Source organism: Seriola lalandi, unplaced genomic scaffold, assembly GCF_002814215.2.
Source record: "Seriola lalandi dorsalis isolate HSWRI2012SDOR001 ecotype SW California unplaced genomic scaffold, Sedor1 jcf7180002054576, whole genome shotgun sequence".
Taxonomy (NCBI): Eukaryota; Metazoa; Chordata; class Actinopteri; order Carangiformes; family Carangidae; genus Seriola; species Seriola lalandi.
In genome coordinates, this window is record NW_019525129.1 from 1,851,228 (window position 1) to 1,867,526 (window position 16,299).

General features: G+C 40.0%; 1 protein-coding gene across 1 annotated transcript in view; it reads right to left on the reverse strand.

Moving 5' to 3' along the window:
* Window positions 1-1,125: 1,125 nt before the first annotated feature.
* Window positions 1,126-16,299, reverse strand: part of LOC111663461 (inactive dipeptidyl peptidase 10-like) — a 133,150-nt gene continuing 117,976 nt past the window's right edge. The window contains exons 13-26 of the mRNA XM_023417671.2: window positions 15,958-16,065; window positions 15,407-15,498; window positions 15,274-15,321; window positions 14,690-14,811; window positions 13,793-13,840; window positions 13,182-13,280; window positions 10,623-10,692; window positions 10,196-10,390; window positions 9,375-9,429; window positions 9,183-9,282; window positions 8,815-8,873; window positions 6,806-6,878; window positions 5,189-5,262; window positions 1,126-3,468 (exon numbers count right to left, since the gene is read on the reverse strand). Coding sequence (XP_023273439.1) covers window positions 3,331-3,468; window positions 5,189-5,262; window positions 6,806-6,878; window positions 8,815-8,873; window positions 9,183-9,282; window positions 9,375-9,429; window positions 10,196-10,390; window positions 10,623-10,692; window positions 13,182-13,280; window positions 13,793-13,840; window positions 14,690-14,811; window positions 15,274-15,321; window positions 15,407-15,498; window positions 15,958-16,065 — 1,281 coding nt within the window. The 3' untranslated portion in view covers window positions 1,126-3,330. The remainder of the gene's footprint in view (window positions 3,469-5,188; window positions 5,263-6,805; window positions 6,879-8,814; window positions 8,874-9,182; window positions 9,283-9,374; window positions 9,430-10,195; window positions 10,391-10,622; window positions 10,693-13,181; window positions 13,281-13,792; window positions 13,841-14,689; window positions 14,812-15,273; window positions 15,322-15,406; window positions 15,499-15,957; window positions 16,066-16,299) is intronic.

A 16,299-nucleotide genomic window follows, 5' to 3' on the forward strand; every position in this document is an offset into this window, starting at 1 on the left:
CCCCCCCCCCCCCCCCCCCAACACCCCCACTTACAATTTACAGATGTCACCTAACCACCTCACATGCAGATACTTCAATTTGCAGAAGTCCCCTAAACGCCTCACTTGCAGACTATTGGCAAAGCTTCAATTTACAGGTGTCCCCTAAACGACTCACACGCAGGCAATAGGTGGACACTAGCTTCAGCACCCATCAGTAGCAGTGCACTGTATAGTGTCTTTATGGGAGCTTTACGGGTGTTTATAGTTGTCACTGCAAAATGTACAAACATAAGGGGCGTTCAGGGAACCCTTTTTGCTCTTGGGGGACCCAAGAACTGGTTTGCGCCTCTGCACATCCCAGCAGGATTGATTCAACATTTTCCATATGTCTTTCCTGCATTCATATGTCCCTCTGCTTCCAGCATCTCCAAACCCAGGGACCAAAACAATCCATCTGCCATGTTGTTTATTAAGCTGAGAGTAACAGTTTAGGTTCAAGATATAATGTTGAAACCAGATATTTGGTGCTACTCTACCGCGGCTTAATGCAGAGCTGTTGAGTCAGACACAGCAGTGTTTGGAGGAGGAGGAGGCTTCATTACACCTCGAGCAGAATGAGAGCCCCTGTAACCAGCGGAAACGCACTTCATTGCAACCTGTTTTGTTAAACTTGTGCAGACGCAGAATGTAAAATGGCCAATTTGGGGTTGCAGAGGGAGGGAGGTGCTGGAACTACTTTGAGCAAATAACTGTCAGGCGCAGTGACTGTTGCAGCGTTCTTAAATCCTGTTTTCACAGTGAGGCTGCCAGGTTCGATTTCATTGTACCAAACATGGATTTTTTTCTAAACAGACATCACTTCACTCTCTGAAAGAGAGCGAATAAGCATATTCCAGTTACCTCTTATATGTTTGGGAATTCCCTCAGCGCTTCATTGGATCAAAAAAGTCGCAGCAGATATGAAACAGCTTCCATGCGAAAACAACTTTGAGATAACATCCATCACTGCTGCTACCTCTGAGCCTCGTACTGGTGCAGCTTCAGCAGACTGGTCCGTCCTATCAGCCATGGCTGCAGTCAACTCTTCATTTTATTGCTGCCTCCTTTACACATCAAACAATGCAACACAGAAGAGAGAGACTGTCTAGTTTAACCATTTATTTCAGCTTATAAATTATCCCAACTTTACAAACACCATGCAGTTTTGTCAGAATCAAGCAAGTGCAGAAGTGTAAGCGGCACAGGATCATGGTCAGAGAATGATCTGTGGTCAGTTTGCTGTTATTCGAGGAAAGATATGATGATGTGTGGTATAACAGGTGTATTATTACAAGTTTGGTTTCTCCATTTTGTTCCCGATTTGAAACCCCTTTTCACATTTTGGGATATTAAATGACACATTTGACATGTCCAGCTGGTCATAAACACTCAAAAGAACAAATTGCAAAGAATGGATTCATCTTTAAGAGGATTTAACATGAATTTTCTAGGCTATTATATAATAGTTATAGATGTAGTCTCTTCAAAGTATAGATAAAAGACATCTGAAAATTTTATAATACCTTTTTCTGATGCCTATAAAATCCAATATTCTATAATATGACACATTTTAGTAAATCCAGCATGTGTGTTACTTAAGTAAGCCCAAATAAGGTAACTGCAATGATACAGCTAAAAATCTAAATCACAAAAAGACAAAGGAAGAACAAGACACAACAACAACAAATTGAAAGCCCAACGGGAATGACATGACAAAGATGCTACGTGCAGTGAATCTGAGACAAAAATCACATCAGTTCTTCTTGGAGTTCTAAGTGTGTCCCAATTCAGTGGCCGCATCCTTTGGAGGACAAAGTTGTGGCCTCTGAAGACGGCATAGACCATGAAGGCAGAACCAAAATGAGATGGTGTGGTCTGCAGAGGATTTCCTATTTATCCTCAGCTGCTGTTACAATGGAGTCTGCCTTATTCTCTTTTTGAAAAGTGATTTATCACTGGCACGCAATGAATCTTGGGATAGGTTGGGCTATGAAAAATCCACCCATTGGATTCTTCATTGCCCGAGAAAGGAAGGATTCATTTCTTTGGTCGATCTTAAAGCAACCTTTGAAATGGGTCTTTAAATGCAGCCTTCAAAGGATGCGGCCTGTGATTGGAGACTCAAATATTGATATCATTCATTGGGACTCACACTTCCCGATCATATCATTATCATTACCTCTGATTTCTGTGATCCATTTAACAATCAATGGAAAAAGATGCTTCAGAACTTGCCATCGGGTTTTTACTTTTTCTGCAGTATCAAAGTCATCCAGTGAGAGTTGTTTGTACATCCATGGTGACGTTGCAACTAAGAACTGCTAAGAGCTAATTCAGCATAGTTTTAAGGTTGCCAAAATATATGGTATAAAGAATACCTGTACCTATCTGTATGTGACATTACAACAGCCTGTTTGAGGGTTTAAGTTTTTTCTATCATCATACAGGTCTATATATTGGCGTAAGGATGTTTCAGGCTGTCAGACTATAGAAAAAACATTTTCACACTGAGCTGATGAAAAAGGAAAATACAGAACATGGGACCGCAACAGGGGGAACCAGCAAATTCAGAGAAAAACACACATATGCTCCAGACGGCAGGTGATGTGAAAATCACCCCACCTCCCCTTGAGACATAAATCCAGTCCAAATACGGCTAAAGCTTCACATAATGGTTCTCCTTCCCTGAATGTGGTTAAAACCACCATATGGTTATTGTTTTTTATTTAGTCGGGCAAGCTGAGGAGTCGGTGGACCACTGGTGAAGGTGCAGACGCTCTGGTGATCCTCAGGGCTGCACAGTATTCAATCTTCATTATCTAATCAGATACTATGGTGAGTCTGTGACCTGTGTTGGCTCTAAGGTTAGAAAATAATGACGACTGTAATGAGGTAAAGGCACCTGCAACTGTTTTGTGATATGATCTCTCGAATATTAATAATAAGTAAAGTTTTGTTTGCAGTACATAGAAATAGTCACAGTAGATTAGAAGTAGTCAGCAAAAACTATACTCGAAAATGGAAAAATACAAGTTTCTTTGATACCCTGACATTTGCACTCTGATACAAATCTTACAAACAATAAGTAGAATCTGAAGCATTATATTACAGCAACTTCCATTACATAATTTCATCTGCATGACCCTGTAATCCAAATATAATGCTACTGATCGTCCACACTGTGGGTCTGAAGGTTTTCAGTGATGCTGTTGGAGTGCTTTCACAGATAGCAGCGCTCTCATAGCTGGCTCATCACAGCAGTTACTCCTCATAAAACTGTCTCTCCTCCCCGTCAGGAGCTTCTATGGGCTAGTCATCTTCCTCAGATGTCTGCGGGACAAAGACCTCGTCCTCCTTAAAGCAGTGCCTGAAGAAGGTGAGCACTGAGTTTAGCATGTAGTGTCGGCTCTTGACAGAAACAATGTTGTGTCCTTCATCTGGGAAAATCTGGGTGGCGGGAAAACAGGAAACAGATTGTTACTGGTTTGACCCTTTTAGAGGCCTCAGAGTCACAAGTCACAAAATAAAATCCCAGTTAAAAGGAAAAGGCTGGTGATATTTTATATTTTTTCAACTGTCCATGAAATGACCAAAACCAATAATTGATTCCATCTCTCAGTATTTTCTGACATCCTGTCCTGTGTGTAGCTCTGAGCTCCAAGCTCTTTAAGGGATACAAATGTTCCTAAATGTTCTCATTTCCTAAAACAGACTGTAGCTTTTAGTAGATGTTACTCAAACAGGAAGAAAATGTGTATTTGTTGAGGACTGTTTTCAGTCACAGATATGCTAGTGAGTGTTTACAATGGCTGGGCGAGACTGTCCTGTAAAAACATGAGCCCATTGGTCGTCTGTGCAGCAGGTTATTATGACCCATAGTTATGTTTTGTTGCTAGGCGACATCTAGTGGTCATAGTCATGATGACAGGAGTAAAGGAAAAAGTGTGCTGACGTAGTATAAAGAGAGACGAAGTCCACGTCAGGAGGAGGCTGTGGTGGATGGCTGGTGTTCAATTCCCATGTAAAAGTAGCAGTTTATGTTGTTTCTTTAATCCATGACCATTCGACAAAGTTAACTATGTTGTTATTACTGTAACCATGACAACAATGATTGTGTAATCTTAAGGAAGTACTTACCACAATCTTTTCCTAAACCTAACCAAGTCATGACTGTGTATTGTTGTAACCATGGCAATGAAGGTCTGGTATGCCACTGTCGGTACAGTTGTCGCGTTTATTATAGTAACCTGACAACCAAGGTCTGGTACGCCCGCTGTCATAGGAGCTCTGTTTCAGGAGACACTCGGGGATCGTATCAGAGAAAGCGAACGACCTGTATGGTTGAGGTTGGAGGAGGAGTTGGCTGGACACTGTATGGAAGTTTGAATCAAAGAAACAACAGAGCATGTCCTCATGCTAATGAAGGAACAGTGCAACAATGTGACTCACTGAGGTGTTTGTAATAGTTTTTGATGGGTCTATATTAGGCTCTGATACACACAGTCCTTTTCACTGGGATGCATTCATTGTTGGTTTTGGTCTTTTCATGGGATTTGATGACAACAAGGAAAGTATTCACAAAAAGTTGAGAAAAATAGACTCAATCTAGTTACTAACTGATCATGAGTGGAAAAACAATGAGAACTCCTGAAAATAAGGGGTGTGTCAATCCTAACTTGAAGACTCCTAACGCGTAACATCAGTGTGAAGCTAGAGGAGTTCAGAGGAGTCCTGAGACCTACTTAACCGAATTAGCCCAATAAGGTTCCTTAGCTACTGTAGAAAGACAAAGAGCTTAGAATATCATGTTTTAGCAGAATTTTCCATCAAACCAGAAAGACTTTCACAGATTCAACAGTCCATCTGGAAACTGGTCCCCTCGCTGCCAGCCAATCACTGTAGACCTCTGAGTCAGCTCTTTCATGGAACATGACATCATCTATAGCAACTGGGTCAACCCTGCCCCTCTTCTTAGCTCAGGAGCTCTCTTTTTTAGTCATAGTTGCTGTCAGCAGTTTTGTGAAAAGGTCTTTTGAGGAAACTCTTAGCTGGGAACCTTTAGTTCCATTTAGAACGCTGTCTGTTTGAGCTATAAATACAAAATCAAGGTCTCCTCTTGTTGGGGAAGTGAATTGAATTGTAACTAAGACGAAACGGCAGCAGTCACCTGGAGAGTGTAGTTAACATTGGACGCAGACAGCAGTTTGACCAACTCAGCAGAATGTTGGAAATGAACAGTGGCTGAAAGAGAAGAGATAATTAAAATGGATTCATCAAAGGCCTGATACAACAGATACTCAGTCCATTACTCTCCCACAGTTGGGAATTTAATGACAATTAATTCCTGTACCAAAACATTCCCAGAAAAAAAGAAACTCAGCAACAACTTACTTCTTCATTCTGAATACAATAATATACGTTTTACCACCATTATACCACATTTAACCAATCAATGCACAGAAAGCTGAGGACAGTTATTGTGTATTGTGCAATGTACTTTCTAAGTTTGCTGAAAGTCCAACACAGTGGCTAAGTGGGGAAGGAAAATACAGGATTCTGCAGTGTTTCATTGACAGTTAACTGTATTATGTTCGATATGTTTAGTGTCAGTTCCAAGGAAAAATCCTAATATTTCTTCAGCCAGGAAGGAGTGCAGAATATCTTGGTATTTGGTTTGTCCCCTTCTTGCTTTAATGATAGCATTCACAAAACTTGATGACCCATTTTATCCCAACAAGATGTGCCAATATTCCACAGAGCTTCTCCTGGTGTCACAGACTGCTCGGCTTGCTCAGTCTTTTAATGTGTCCCTATAAATGTTCAACGAGGTTGAGGTCAGGTGACGATGGAGGAGAGTCCATGACAGTCAGGACTCCTTGGTTTTCTGTGGTCTTGAAGTAGTTCTAATAAAGCTTTGGGGTGATGTAAACCAGAGGGTGTAGAATGTCTCTGAAGACTGGAGTGGCATTCCTCATTGGTCAGGGTGGAGTCAACTCAGTGCAGGTGTCCAACTCCATGAATATTCCCACCACCATGTTAAACTGTGGGATTGACTCTCTCTCCTGTCCGTCTCCTCACATACATCCTTCTGTTACTGCCATACATCTCAAACTTGGATTCATCAGTGAATCCATCCACTGTGAAATGCTGGTATTTCTTACCCCACCCGGAGTGTTTGGCCTTGGTTTAGAAACTTGCAACCCATCTTCTGAGACCAATACTAAACAGTCTGCTTTTGACAGGACTTTTGCTGATTGCAGTCTTACAGATCACATTCTGTATCTGTGGTGAAGATGCTTTTCTATCTCTCAGGGAACTCAGCTTGATGTACTGATGTTCTGATGGTTTGATGACTTATGGTCTGCATGATCTGGCTTTGAATACAACCATCACAATATTACTTAGTGAGGAATGATGTGCTGGGAACCTCGAAGTGCAGTCTTATTTATAAAAGCTGAACACTGTAATTTTATTGCTGACCTAGAAACGGAGCAGAATCTGAAATATTTCTTCATTTTATAACAGTGTTTTTAAATGTTTCTGAATCCTCAAACTTTCTGATTATTTCCAGATTTACATGAAAACATCAGATTTTCAATGTAGTCTCAGACTTTTGGACCCGCTGTATATTAAATATAGTTTTCATTTAAAGGTGTGGGACAAAAACAAGCATTAAATGTCACAAAATAAGATTTCACACCAGGCTCAAGATGAAAAGATCATGACTGGAGTTGTTAATGGTTAGCCTGGCTATAAACCCTATGATACACCTACATATACTCACCATCTGCTGTGCCATGGATAATAAGGAAGTTCAGTGGACTCAGTGCTGTGATGTTACTGAGCAGAGTGGAAATCTGTTGGAGACAGTAAACAGTTAAATCACCCTCCACACACAGAAACAGCAACGGTTTCATCATCATCTAGATGTCTAATTTAAAGCTAATTATCAGGAAGTGAAATTAAATGCAGTTACACTTCAGGAGCTTGTGATCTTATGTTTGTAAGAATGAAGAAAGAATTAGGTTAGAAAAAGAAAATAACATTTTTGAACAGCATCAGGTCCCACAATAATAAATATTTAATAATATAATATAAATAATACATATTTATAAGGTAAGTCCAGTCAGTTGTGGCCTAGACTGAAGTAAGTACAGTAAGTGCAGTTTACACCGCACTAAGGTGGACGGAGAGGTGCAAAGTGAATTGTGGGTATTTTGTTTGGAATTGGGTCTGAAAAGTGTCGGCCGAGAGCAGAAGCCTCTGAACTAAGTGTGTTTCTGGTGCTGAGTTAGTCAGCTTGTATTTTGTTGCTTCTTTCAACAAGTACAGACTAAATACTTGTTCACTGTAAATTGCCATTTTCTTTTGATGAGAAAATCAGTGTTCATTACAACAGAATTGCAGGTTTGTGTAATGAAGTTATCATTTTAAATTTCAACATAGTATGTAAGAATCATCTTTTTTCCACCAGAAGCTAATCAAAGGTGTGAATCATTTTCATGGTAATAGTTTTCCAATGATGCCTTGTAATTGCCCAGACAATTGCAATTTGGACTGTGCAAAACTCAAAACTGTGAAAAAAAACCTAAACTTTTTTTTGGATACTATGAAAAACATTGCATATGGCGGAAAATATTGTAATGTTTGATATTATCGAACATTGGCCCAAATCTACTGCTGTATCACATCAATTTCATGTAAATAGCTTTAACAAACGTGTTATTTTATTGTACAACAGTAAGCTACTTCATAAAGCAGTTAATATGTATTCAGATCAGTGTGTTGCAAAACAAAACTGGCTTTAATAGGGGAATGACATGATTGGACTCCCAATTTCTCCTTAAACATAAACTCAACCAGCCACTCAGCGCAGTCCAGACAGTAATAACCCTGTTATTGTCTGGTGGAGCTGCCCCACTGTGACTGGCACAGCTGCTTCAGAGGGAAATACGAATGGCTGAGAGGACAAAATTTATCACCGCTCTCTCCAGTTAAGATTTCACTTCATACAGCCTTTTTTGCACATGTTGCCAACGCTCCTTATTCTGTATGAAAGAATAACAGACGTGCTTGGACACTCACCATTGCCCCTGTATCTCATTCACATGTTCAATGCCGTAAGAAACTGTTATACATACACATACAAGTGTGTACACGTCTATTTCGTTTCCCAGCATTGTTCAGAAGGTCAGGAGGATAAACTGGTTAAAGTTCCCATATTTTAGATGTCCATGTGTTGTTTGATTATAAAGCAGGTTCTATATTAATATTGTGAAAGTATCAAAGCGCTCAGTAACAGAGAAATGCACACAGCCTGTATTCAGAAACTGAGCCTTAAAACCAGCCGTCAGGACTTCTGGAACTGTGTGATGTCACAACAAAGCAGTCACCACTCTCAGCCCCGCCCACCCAGACCCATTGGCCAATATTACAGGACTTCAGAGAGAGGCTCAGAGCCTCTTCTCTTCTGATTGGCTCACCGACCTGTTGTTACTAGAGCTACAGAGAGAAGCCTGAGAGAGAGGATGTAACACTACATTGAGATTTTTGGTTCTTAAAACCACAAATATATCTTCTTGTGGATCAACACTTCAAATAAAACACAGAAGAAGAGGAAAATATGGAGCTTTAAGTTTTGTTCACTCTCAATTCAAACAGAGAAAGGAACGAGGATGTATTCTAGCTGTGCGAACGGTTAATGCTGAATTAATATAAAGACACATACAGACGGTTTTCATTCACATTGAGTCTAAGAAAACCTTCAAAGACACAACTGACATTCTGTCGTACTTTGTATTTGTGATCCTCTTTCACCGGAGAGCCAAAGTATTTCTCAGTGAAGGCTGACCCTTTATAAAGATACAAAGAAAACAATATTGTGAGTAGGAACAGCATTGCTGTTTTAATTCACACACATTTTAATCATGAAAAGACTCCCAGTTGATGATTAATATACAGTTTATTAGCCTTCTTAAGTTTGTTAAACACTATGAATAGATGGACCAAGACTATTACAAGTCTTATATTGTACATTTGACAACGAATATATGTCACTGATGAGCAAATGCTAAATACTTGTACACTTGGGATAAGCTACAACTTCAGATCACTTTAACATTGTGAGTCTGTATGATATTCCATCACTGTATGATTCTTACCATAGAGTCTCCAGTTTGTTATAGGAGCCACAGCGATGCCACATTTGAACATGGAGCTGTGGGAAAGGAGCAGGAGCGAGGACAGGAAGCCTCCGTACGCCTGGAGAAGACAGACATCCCTGCTGCTTAAGAAACGGTCTAAATTTCAAGTCAAAATGTATTTATTTGATAGAGAGGCTACTGTAACGTTACCTTTCCATAAACTCCAACTCTGGTGCCATCGATATACGGCAGCCTCACCAGGTGCCTGAAATATTAGAGTGCATTATTCGAGCTGTTACTCTTTCACGCTGACAAAGAAATCAAATGACTTTTCTAGAACTCGTGTAAATAGAGACGTCACTCGCTGAATTATTTTCATGACTCAGCTCTGCTCGAACAAAGGGGACTCTAGAGTCGCCATACCCACATATCTACGGTGGCCCTGAGACCTCAACTCACTGCAACTTTACCAAGTGATTGTTGCAAGGAAAGATAAAGTAGTTATCACCATGACAACTGTCCTTATGCTGTCTATGAATACTACAAACTTGTGGTCAGTGTTTTAGCATCTGATGAGACTTTACATATTATTCTGATCCTCCAGCTGGACTTACTAGATTACATTTCATTGTCTTACTGTTACCTTAATCAACACATCACCACCAACAGCCCCCTGCACTGTTTTCAGTCTGAATCTCTGCTACTACAGCGAGCTACCACAAGCTGACCCCAGAAATTAGTCTAATGTAAAGACTGAATGTCAAATCCTTTATAATTCTTGTTTCTGAAAAACAGTAAGTAAATTCTGACTTAGATGCTGGGATAAACTGGACGGTTTAACATGGGAGTCTATGGAGACTCACTCACTGCTAGAGCCAGACTCCAGTGGTCATAAGAGGAGCTGCAGTTTTCGGCTTCCTTTTTTCAGTCCCGGAGGTTGGCGCTAGGGCAACTTCACAAAATAGGCTATTGTATACACAATTTGTTTGGCTGGTCTAGTACTGGATCATTTTCAGGCCGAAAACACTTACTGCAGAACTGAGATTTGGTCCTGGACATCGACACTTCCCAGTCTCTGATGAACCTCGTGCAGGATCCTCTGGCCCTGGAAGCCGCTGCCCCGACCGTCCAGTCGAGCCACGATGACGCCGTCTGAGCTCACCAAGACAGAGTCCCAGCTGAGAGAGAAGCGGTCGCTCACTGCCTGACCACCAGGCGCGCTGTCACTGAGAAAGAGCCGAATAATAATAATGATGTCGCCAAAGACGCCAAAGGTACATGAACTTAATTTTCTGAGCGTTTCTTTAGAGCTTTGTGATTAATAAATGAACTAACTCTCTGTTTACATTGTAATCTCTCAAATTAAATGAGAATTTTAGAATATAAGTCTTTAAAAAGTAAGATTAAGATATGCTTCTACAAATTGAAAATGTGCAATGTGCAAATGAAATTACATACAGAACCAATAAAAGTGGGTACGCCTTTGTTTCATCCAAATCTATGGGGACAATCAACTCTAGAGGAAGTCCTGCAAACACAAATCAACAAGAGAACTTCAGGATTTGATTCATTCGTCCGCAATTAACCTTTCATCGTAAACTCACAGTTTAACATTCAGAGTGCATTTTAATGGGGAAGAAGAGCTCAACACAGTGGCTTCATCAGTCATGAAAAAAGATGGAAGAGGTGACACAACTAATTGCTTTTCTTGAGTCATTAGTTTGAATGGTTTTGCTTCATTAAGGTTTAAAGTGATAGTTGGGGTTATTTGACGTGGGGTTGAGTGAGGTACTTATCTATGGTCAGTGTATTACCTGCAGTAGATTCGGATCAGCGCGCTGCCATGTTGAAGAAGCAGCAGGAGCACCGCCACAGAGGCTTAGTGATGTGCTGCTGCGGGCGGGGGTCAGCAGAAAAATGTAGTTTTAAAAAAAATGCCCACAGAAAAAAGTTGAAGTGTACGCTTTTATTTTGAACGTTTTCATCACTTTATCTTGCTGTCAAACAGCCCTTTCCTTTGGAACTGACTGAAATCTGACTCAAACAGCTGATCTGCAGAGCAATACAGTGCGCACCTTAGTTGTGATTGTGAGTAGTAATACAGTAGTTCAACGGTTCACAAACTGTAGATCCAAAGGAAAGGGCTGTTTGACAGCAAGATAAAGTGTGCACTTCAACTGATGTTAGTTATTTTTTTTTGTAGGATTAAACACCACTGCTTCTCTAGACTGGCAGTGTGGTAATCTGAATCTATTGCAGGTTATAGATAAGTACTACTATAGATAAGTTACTAGATAGATAAGAACTATTACTTCAACATCTCTTTAAATTTCATGTTTATTATAATAGAAAGTCAAAGAAACCTGGACTCAAATGTTTTCCCTCAACGCCTCTTACTGTCTGGAAGTTTCTTTAAAAACCTGTGTGAGTGATTCACAGTGATATGTGAGAGCGGTTGAGGTGAAGAGCCAGTCATGTGATCATTGTTGGAGGTGTTAACTGGTGTGTATCAGCAGATCAAAGATGTCAGGGCTGCGCTGTCAGCACAGAACAAGTGAGCGTATCACTTAGAAATGATTCTTTTTAAATGAGTGTTAAAATGTCACACTGCACTACACTGCCATGTCTAGTTGCCTTTGACCACGACTGTATGTGGACTGTGACCTGTGAATGATTATGAATTGACAGGTTCAATGAAAACCCTTCAACAGCCAAAATAAACCCGAAATAAAAACAGTGGCTCATGTGAAAAAAAATAAGCCTGTGATTCCATTTGTGTTCAGCTTTTGGTGACAAGTTTCCCATCTGACTGTGTGTCTACACAAAAGGCCTTAAACACGTATCTCATTGTCTCTAATAGTGAACACAGATTAGGGAAAGGAAGCCATATGGTAAGCCATCCACTCTAATTAAAATTATATACGATTGCATTTGGGATTCCAGGGCTGTTTCATAATCACCTCAAAAAGCTCTGCACCTGTTCACTCAGTTGTGTTTATCATGAATCTACATATCTGATTTTGTCCAGTTCACGGGCACATACATCATTACATTGGAAATTATCACAACTGTCTTAATTAGAAACCCGCTTACTCTAATGTGTGTAGGAGATTATTATAAAGAAAGAAGTTACATTGGCTGTATACTGTACAATTTACACCTAACTGTTTCTAACCAAGTATGCATGACAAAGAATTAAAGGTCCCATATTTGACACTTCCGTTGATCCATAAGAAGATATATTTGTGGTTTTAAGAAACAAAAACCATCTCAATGTAGTTTTACATCTCCTCTCTCAGGCTTCTCTCTGGAGCTCTAGTAACAACAGGTGTGTGAGCCAATCAGAAGAGAGGAGGCTCTGAGCCTCTCTTGATTGACTGACTGTTTTCTGAGTGATCCAATAAGGGCAGATTTCAGGTGAACACAGAGATCAAATCCTGCAAGGTTGGGTTCAGGTGGGCGGGGCTTGGGGGGCATGGCTGAGAGTGGTTCCAGAAGTCCTGACATTTTAAGGCTCAGTTTCTGAATACAGGCTGAGCGCTTTGAAACTTTCACAGTATTAATATAGAACCTAGACCTGCTTTATAATCAAACAACACATGGACATCTGCCTTTATACTATATGGGGCCTGGAAGAGGATGTTCTGGAACATGTCAGATATACCTGACGCTAAAACACTAAAGGCTAATAATACAATGAAGTGAAATTTACCAATTCTGGAAAGAGTCTATGGCAACCTGGAGTGTTGTGTGGATGGAATATATGCTGTATGCGAAAGGTTACACAACTGAATTTTAACCTAAAATTGGTTCCTCCACCCACTGATTATGACTCACTGTAACATGTCCATTTGTTTCTAAACTTTCATTGAAAACAAGGTTGGTTGTTGTAAATATGGCGATAACTGAGGTAATGATGATATAGACAACACTTAAGGATGAGTTAGAGAACAAAAAAATCACCATCGCTAACCATATTACAACATTCTGCACGTAGAGGTGACTGCAATGTCATACCAAGGTTGTTGATTTGTACAGTTCGTCTTTCCCACTTGGGTATCGTCCTGTTCATCAGTACATGTTTTAATACTGTGTTCCCTTCAAACGTCTTGTGCTCTGTTAGAAGACAATAGAATTACTTTAGTTCAGAACAATCTCAGAGTTGTGTGTAAATTACCAAACACAAAACGGTCACATGCATCAAGAAACTGTTATCTTGAAATTTTACCAATCAAGGTCAAACATGACGTAACATGATAAGAGAGGATTAATCACTATCTCTTAATCAGCGAGCCCGATGGTGGCGGAGGAAAATGATGGTTTATCTACCGCAGGGTCCCCTTACGCTGCTGAGTGCCTCTGATGTAAATGTTTCAAGCACTTAACGTCTTAATCTTAATTACACCTTCATGTCCATTTTTTACGGTCCTGAGTAAACATCGGTTGATTTTAGTGACTCAAGTGAGTTGATCGATTTAATGCACTTTTCAGACACTGAAGGAAGACTTATTGAAAAAAAGAAAATCCAACTTCTACCCAAATATAATGAAAAAAACAAACCTGATGCAATTGAGTGAAAGAGTCTGAATAGTAAATTGGTTGAAGTTTGCCAGTGCCACAATACTTACTGTTCATATCATTTAGTTTGTGAAGAGTAGACTGGGGTATTCCTGGACCTGGGGGGAAAAATAACTCAGTCAGGAAAAGCAACAAACAAGACTAGGTGAAAACCTAGTATACGACTGGACCACGTGCCATCACAGCCAAAATCCCAATAAAGCTCCTCATTTACATATTTTTCTGTTTCTGTTATCGGAACATTGGAACAAGTATGAAACGACAACCATGTTTCCATTGCAGTTTCGGACAAATTAGAAGCAATTTTTAAGAAAAGTTGACAAAACACGAATACGTGTTTCCATTGAGCGATGTTATGAGAATAGAAGTGGGTTTTCTCCTCTCGCGATATCATTACAATTAAACATGAAAATGTATTTCCAGCAGTCTTCATGTCTTTCATTAATTCATTAATTTATAAGTTTGCTATTTCAAATTGGGCATTAAGCAGATTAATAGAAACACACCTAGTGACTGAAGCACAGCCCATTAAGACTGCATGCTATATTTACTTGTAAAATGATCACTCAGACAGAACGTTAGAAGCATTCACATCAGCTGCTGTGCTCTCAGTATAGAGAGCACAGGGTGTGTTTGTGGAGGGAAAGCCCGGCCTTGCCCTCATGGCACAGTAATGATGACTCTCTTCAACAGAAAGTAGCTAAGGTTTGTCTAAAAATGTGTTAAATCTGTTGCAAAAAAAGGAGCTACGTTAACAACACTGATTATTCATGACAGATCATTTTGAAAGAGCAATAGGGAAACTCCAACAGTCAGCCAGCGAATAAGGTAACTTTATCACCCAGTCAGTCAGTCAGTCAGTCAGAAATGTGAAAAAGGCTGCGAACACATGCGGTTCTTCAACATTTAGGAGTTACTGCAGTGTCAAACCAAATGACATCTTTTACCTCTGCAGCTGAGAAGCACATGTTGGTAGTTAGGGCTGAGGATGGCGTCGTAGTAGGTGCACTTTGATTTGAAGAGGGAGCACGTGAGGCATTCTTTCTGAAATGGATCCACAGTGGAGACCCTGTTTGAGGAGAGCAACAAAGATGTCAGGGTGCAACAGAGGTCGATTGCAGAGGATTTGCAACGTTTGTTTCTAACCTGCAAGCAGGAGACAAAACGAAGGAAAAATGTTCCAAAGTGAAAGTCAAATTAATAATTAATCAACACTATAGCACATTATAACACTGAAAATACTCTGAAGACATTTTATAAATATTTTTTTGGGGGGTCTTTTATAGTATAGTGACTCATTCTTTGAAATATGCTTCTTTGTTTCGGTGGAGATTGATACCACTCCAATGTCTGTTTGATCAACATGATTAGTTTAGCTTTGCATTAGCTTTCACAGTATTGAAATAGAACCTAGATCTGCTTTATAATCAAAGAACACACGGACATCTACTTTTAGACTATATGGACCTTTAATAAATGATGGTGCTTTCTTTAGGCTTACTTCTATATTGAACTGAAATCGATATGGTACCTGTACAATTGCCGCTGCGTTGAGCCTTCCTCTGTGCTTAGGAAATAACTGAAAAACATAAAGTTAACTTGTTATAATGGAGTTGGTATTGTTCTATATATCGCACTGTATGGTGTGAGTAACTCATGCTTACACTGAGTTGGTGGTCTCATCATAGGCCAGAATCTGAGAGACTTCCCAGCTTCCTGAGGTCAGGTGGCGCATGCTGCCCTCTTGACCCTCAGACTGAGAAGCACAAGAGCGAATACATCACAACAGAGCAGAGACGTCATGTTAACATGACCTGACATGGTCTTACATGGGTGTTGAGTTTTTTGCACCTAGCCTTGACTTTGATTCTAACACTTTTGTTCCACTTATTATCTCTACAGAAACTGAATTAATCTGGCACAGAACCCAGAGCCTCCAGTGGAGCTACCGTCTAACACTCCCCTTAATTTATTCAAGTGAACGTGTTCTTAATTTTCTGGTGTTTCAGGGAATAGAGTTACGATATAATTTAAAATGATGAGACTTCCAAATGGAATCACATAAGCAGTATGAATAATTGGAAGGGCCTTACTGTAGGCAGATAAGAGAACAAAAAGGAAAAAAGTACACACACACACACAAGACGTTTCATTTAAAGAGTGAAAGCACCAAACTGAATCTGTTCCTTTGATTAAAAGTTTGTAATAGTTTTACTTGGTTGGAGATCATGGTGATATGGTTGAATGTCCCGCGGCCGCCGTGTTTTAAGGGCATAGTGATGAAGAGTGTTGTGCAATCTCTGGAAAATACTGGCTCCTCGTTCTGCGAAACCAGACAAACAACAAACATTTCCAAGCCATTTTCACACTGTCGTAAATTCTTCCACCACAAGTTATGAGCATTGACTGTGTTGGAAGGTTAAATGGAAAAATGGGTTTTGGAGGCATTTCTCATCTAAAACATATTTTGCCCAATAGTTTTCAATTAAGTTCAAAAGGCCGGCAGACTGTTTTTAGCACTGGCGGCCAACTATCATTTGCTATTTCATATTTCACT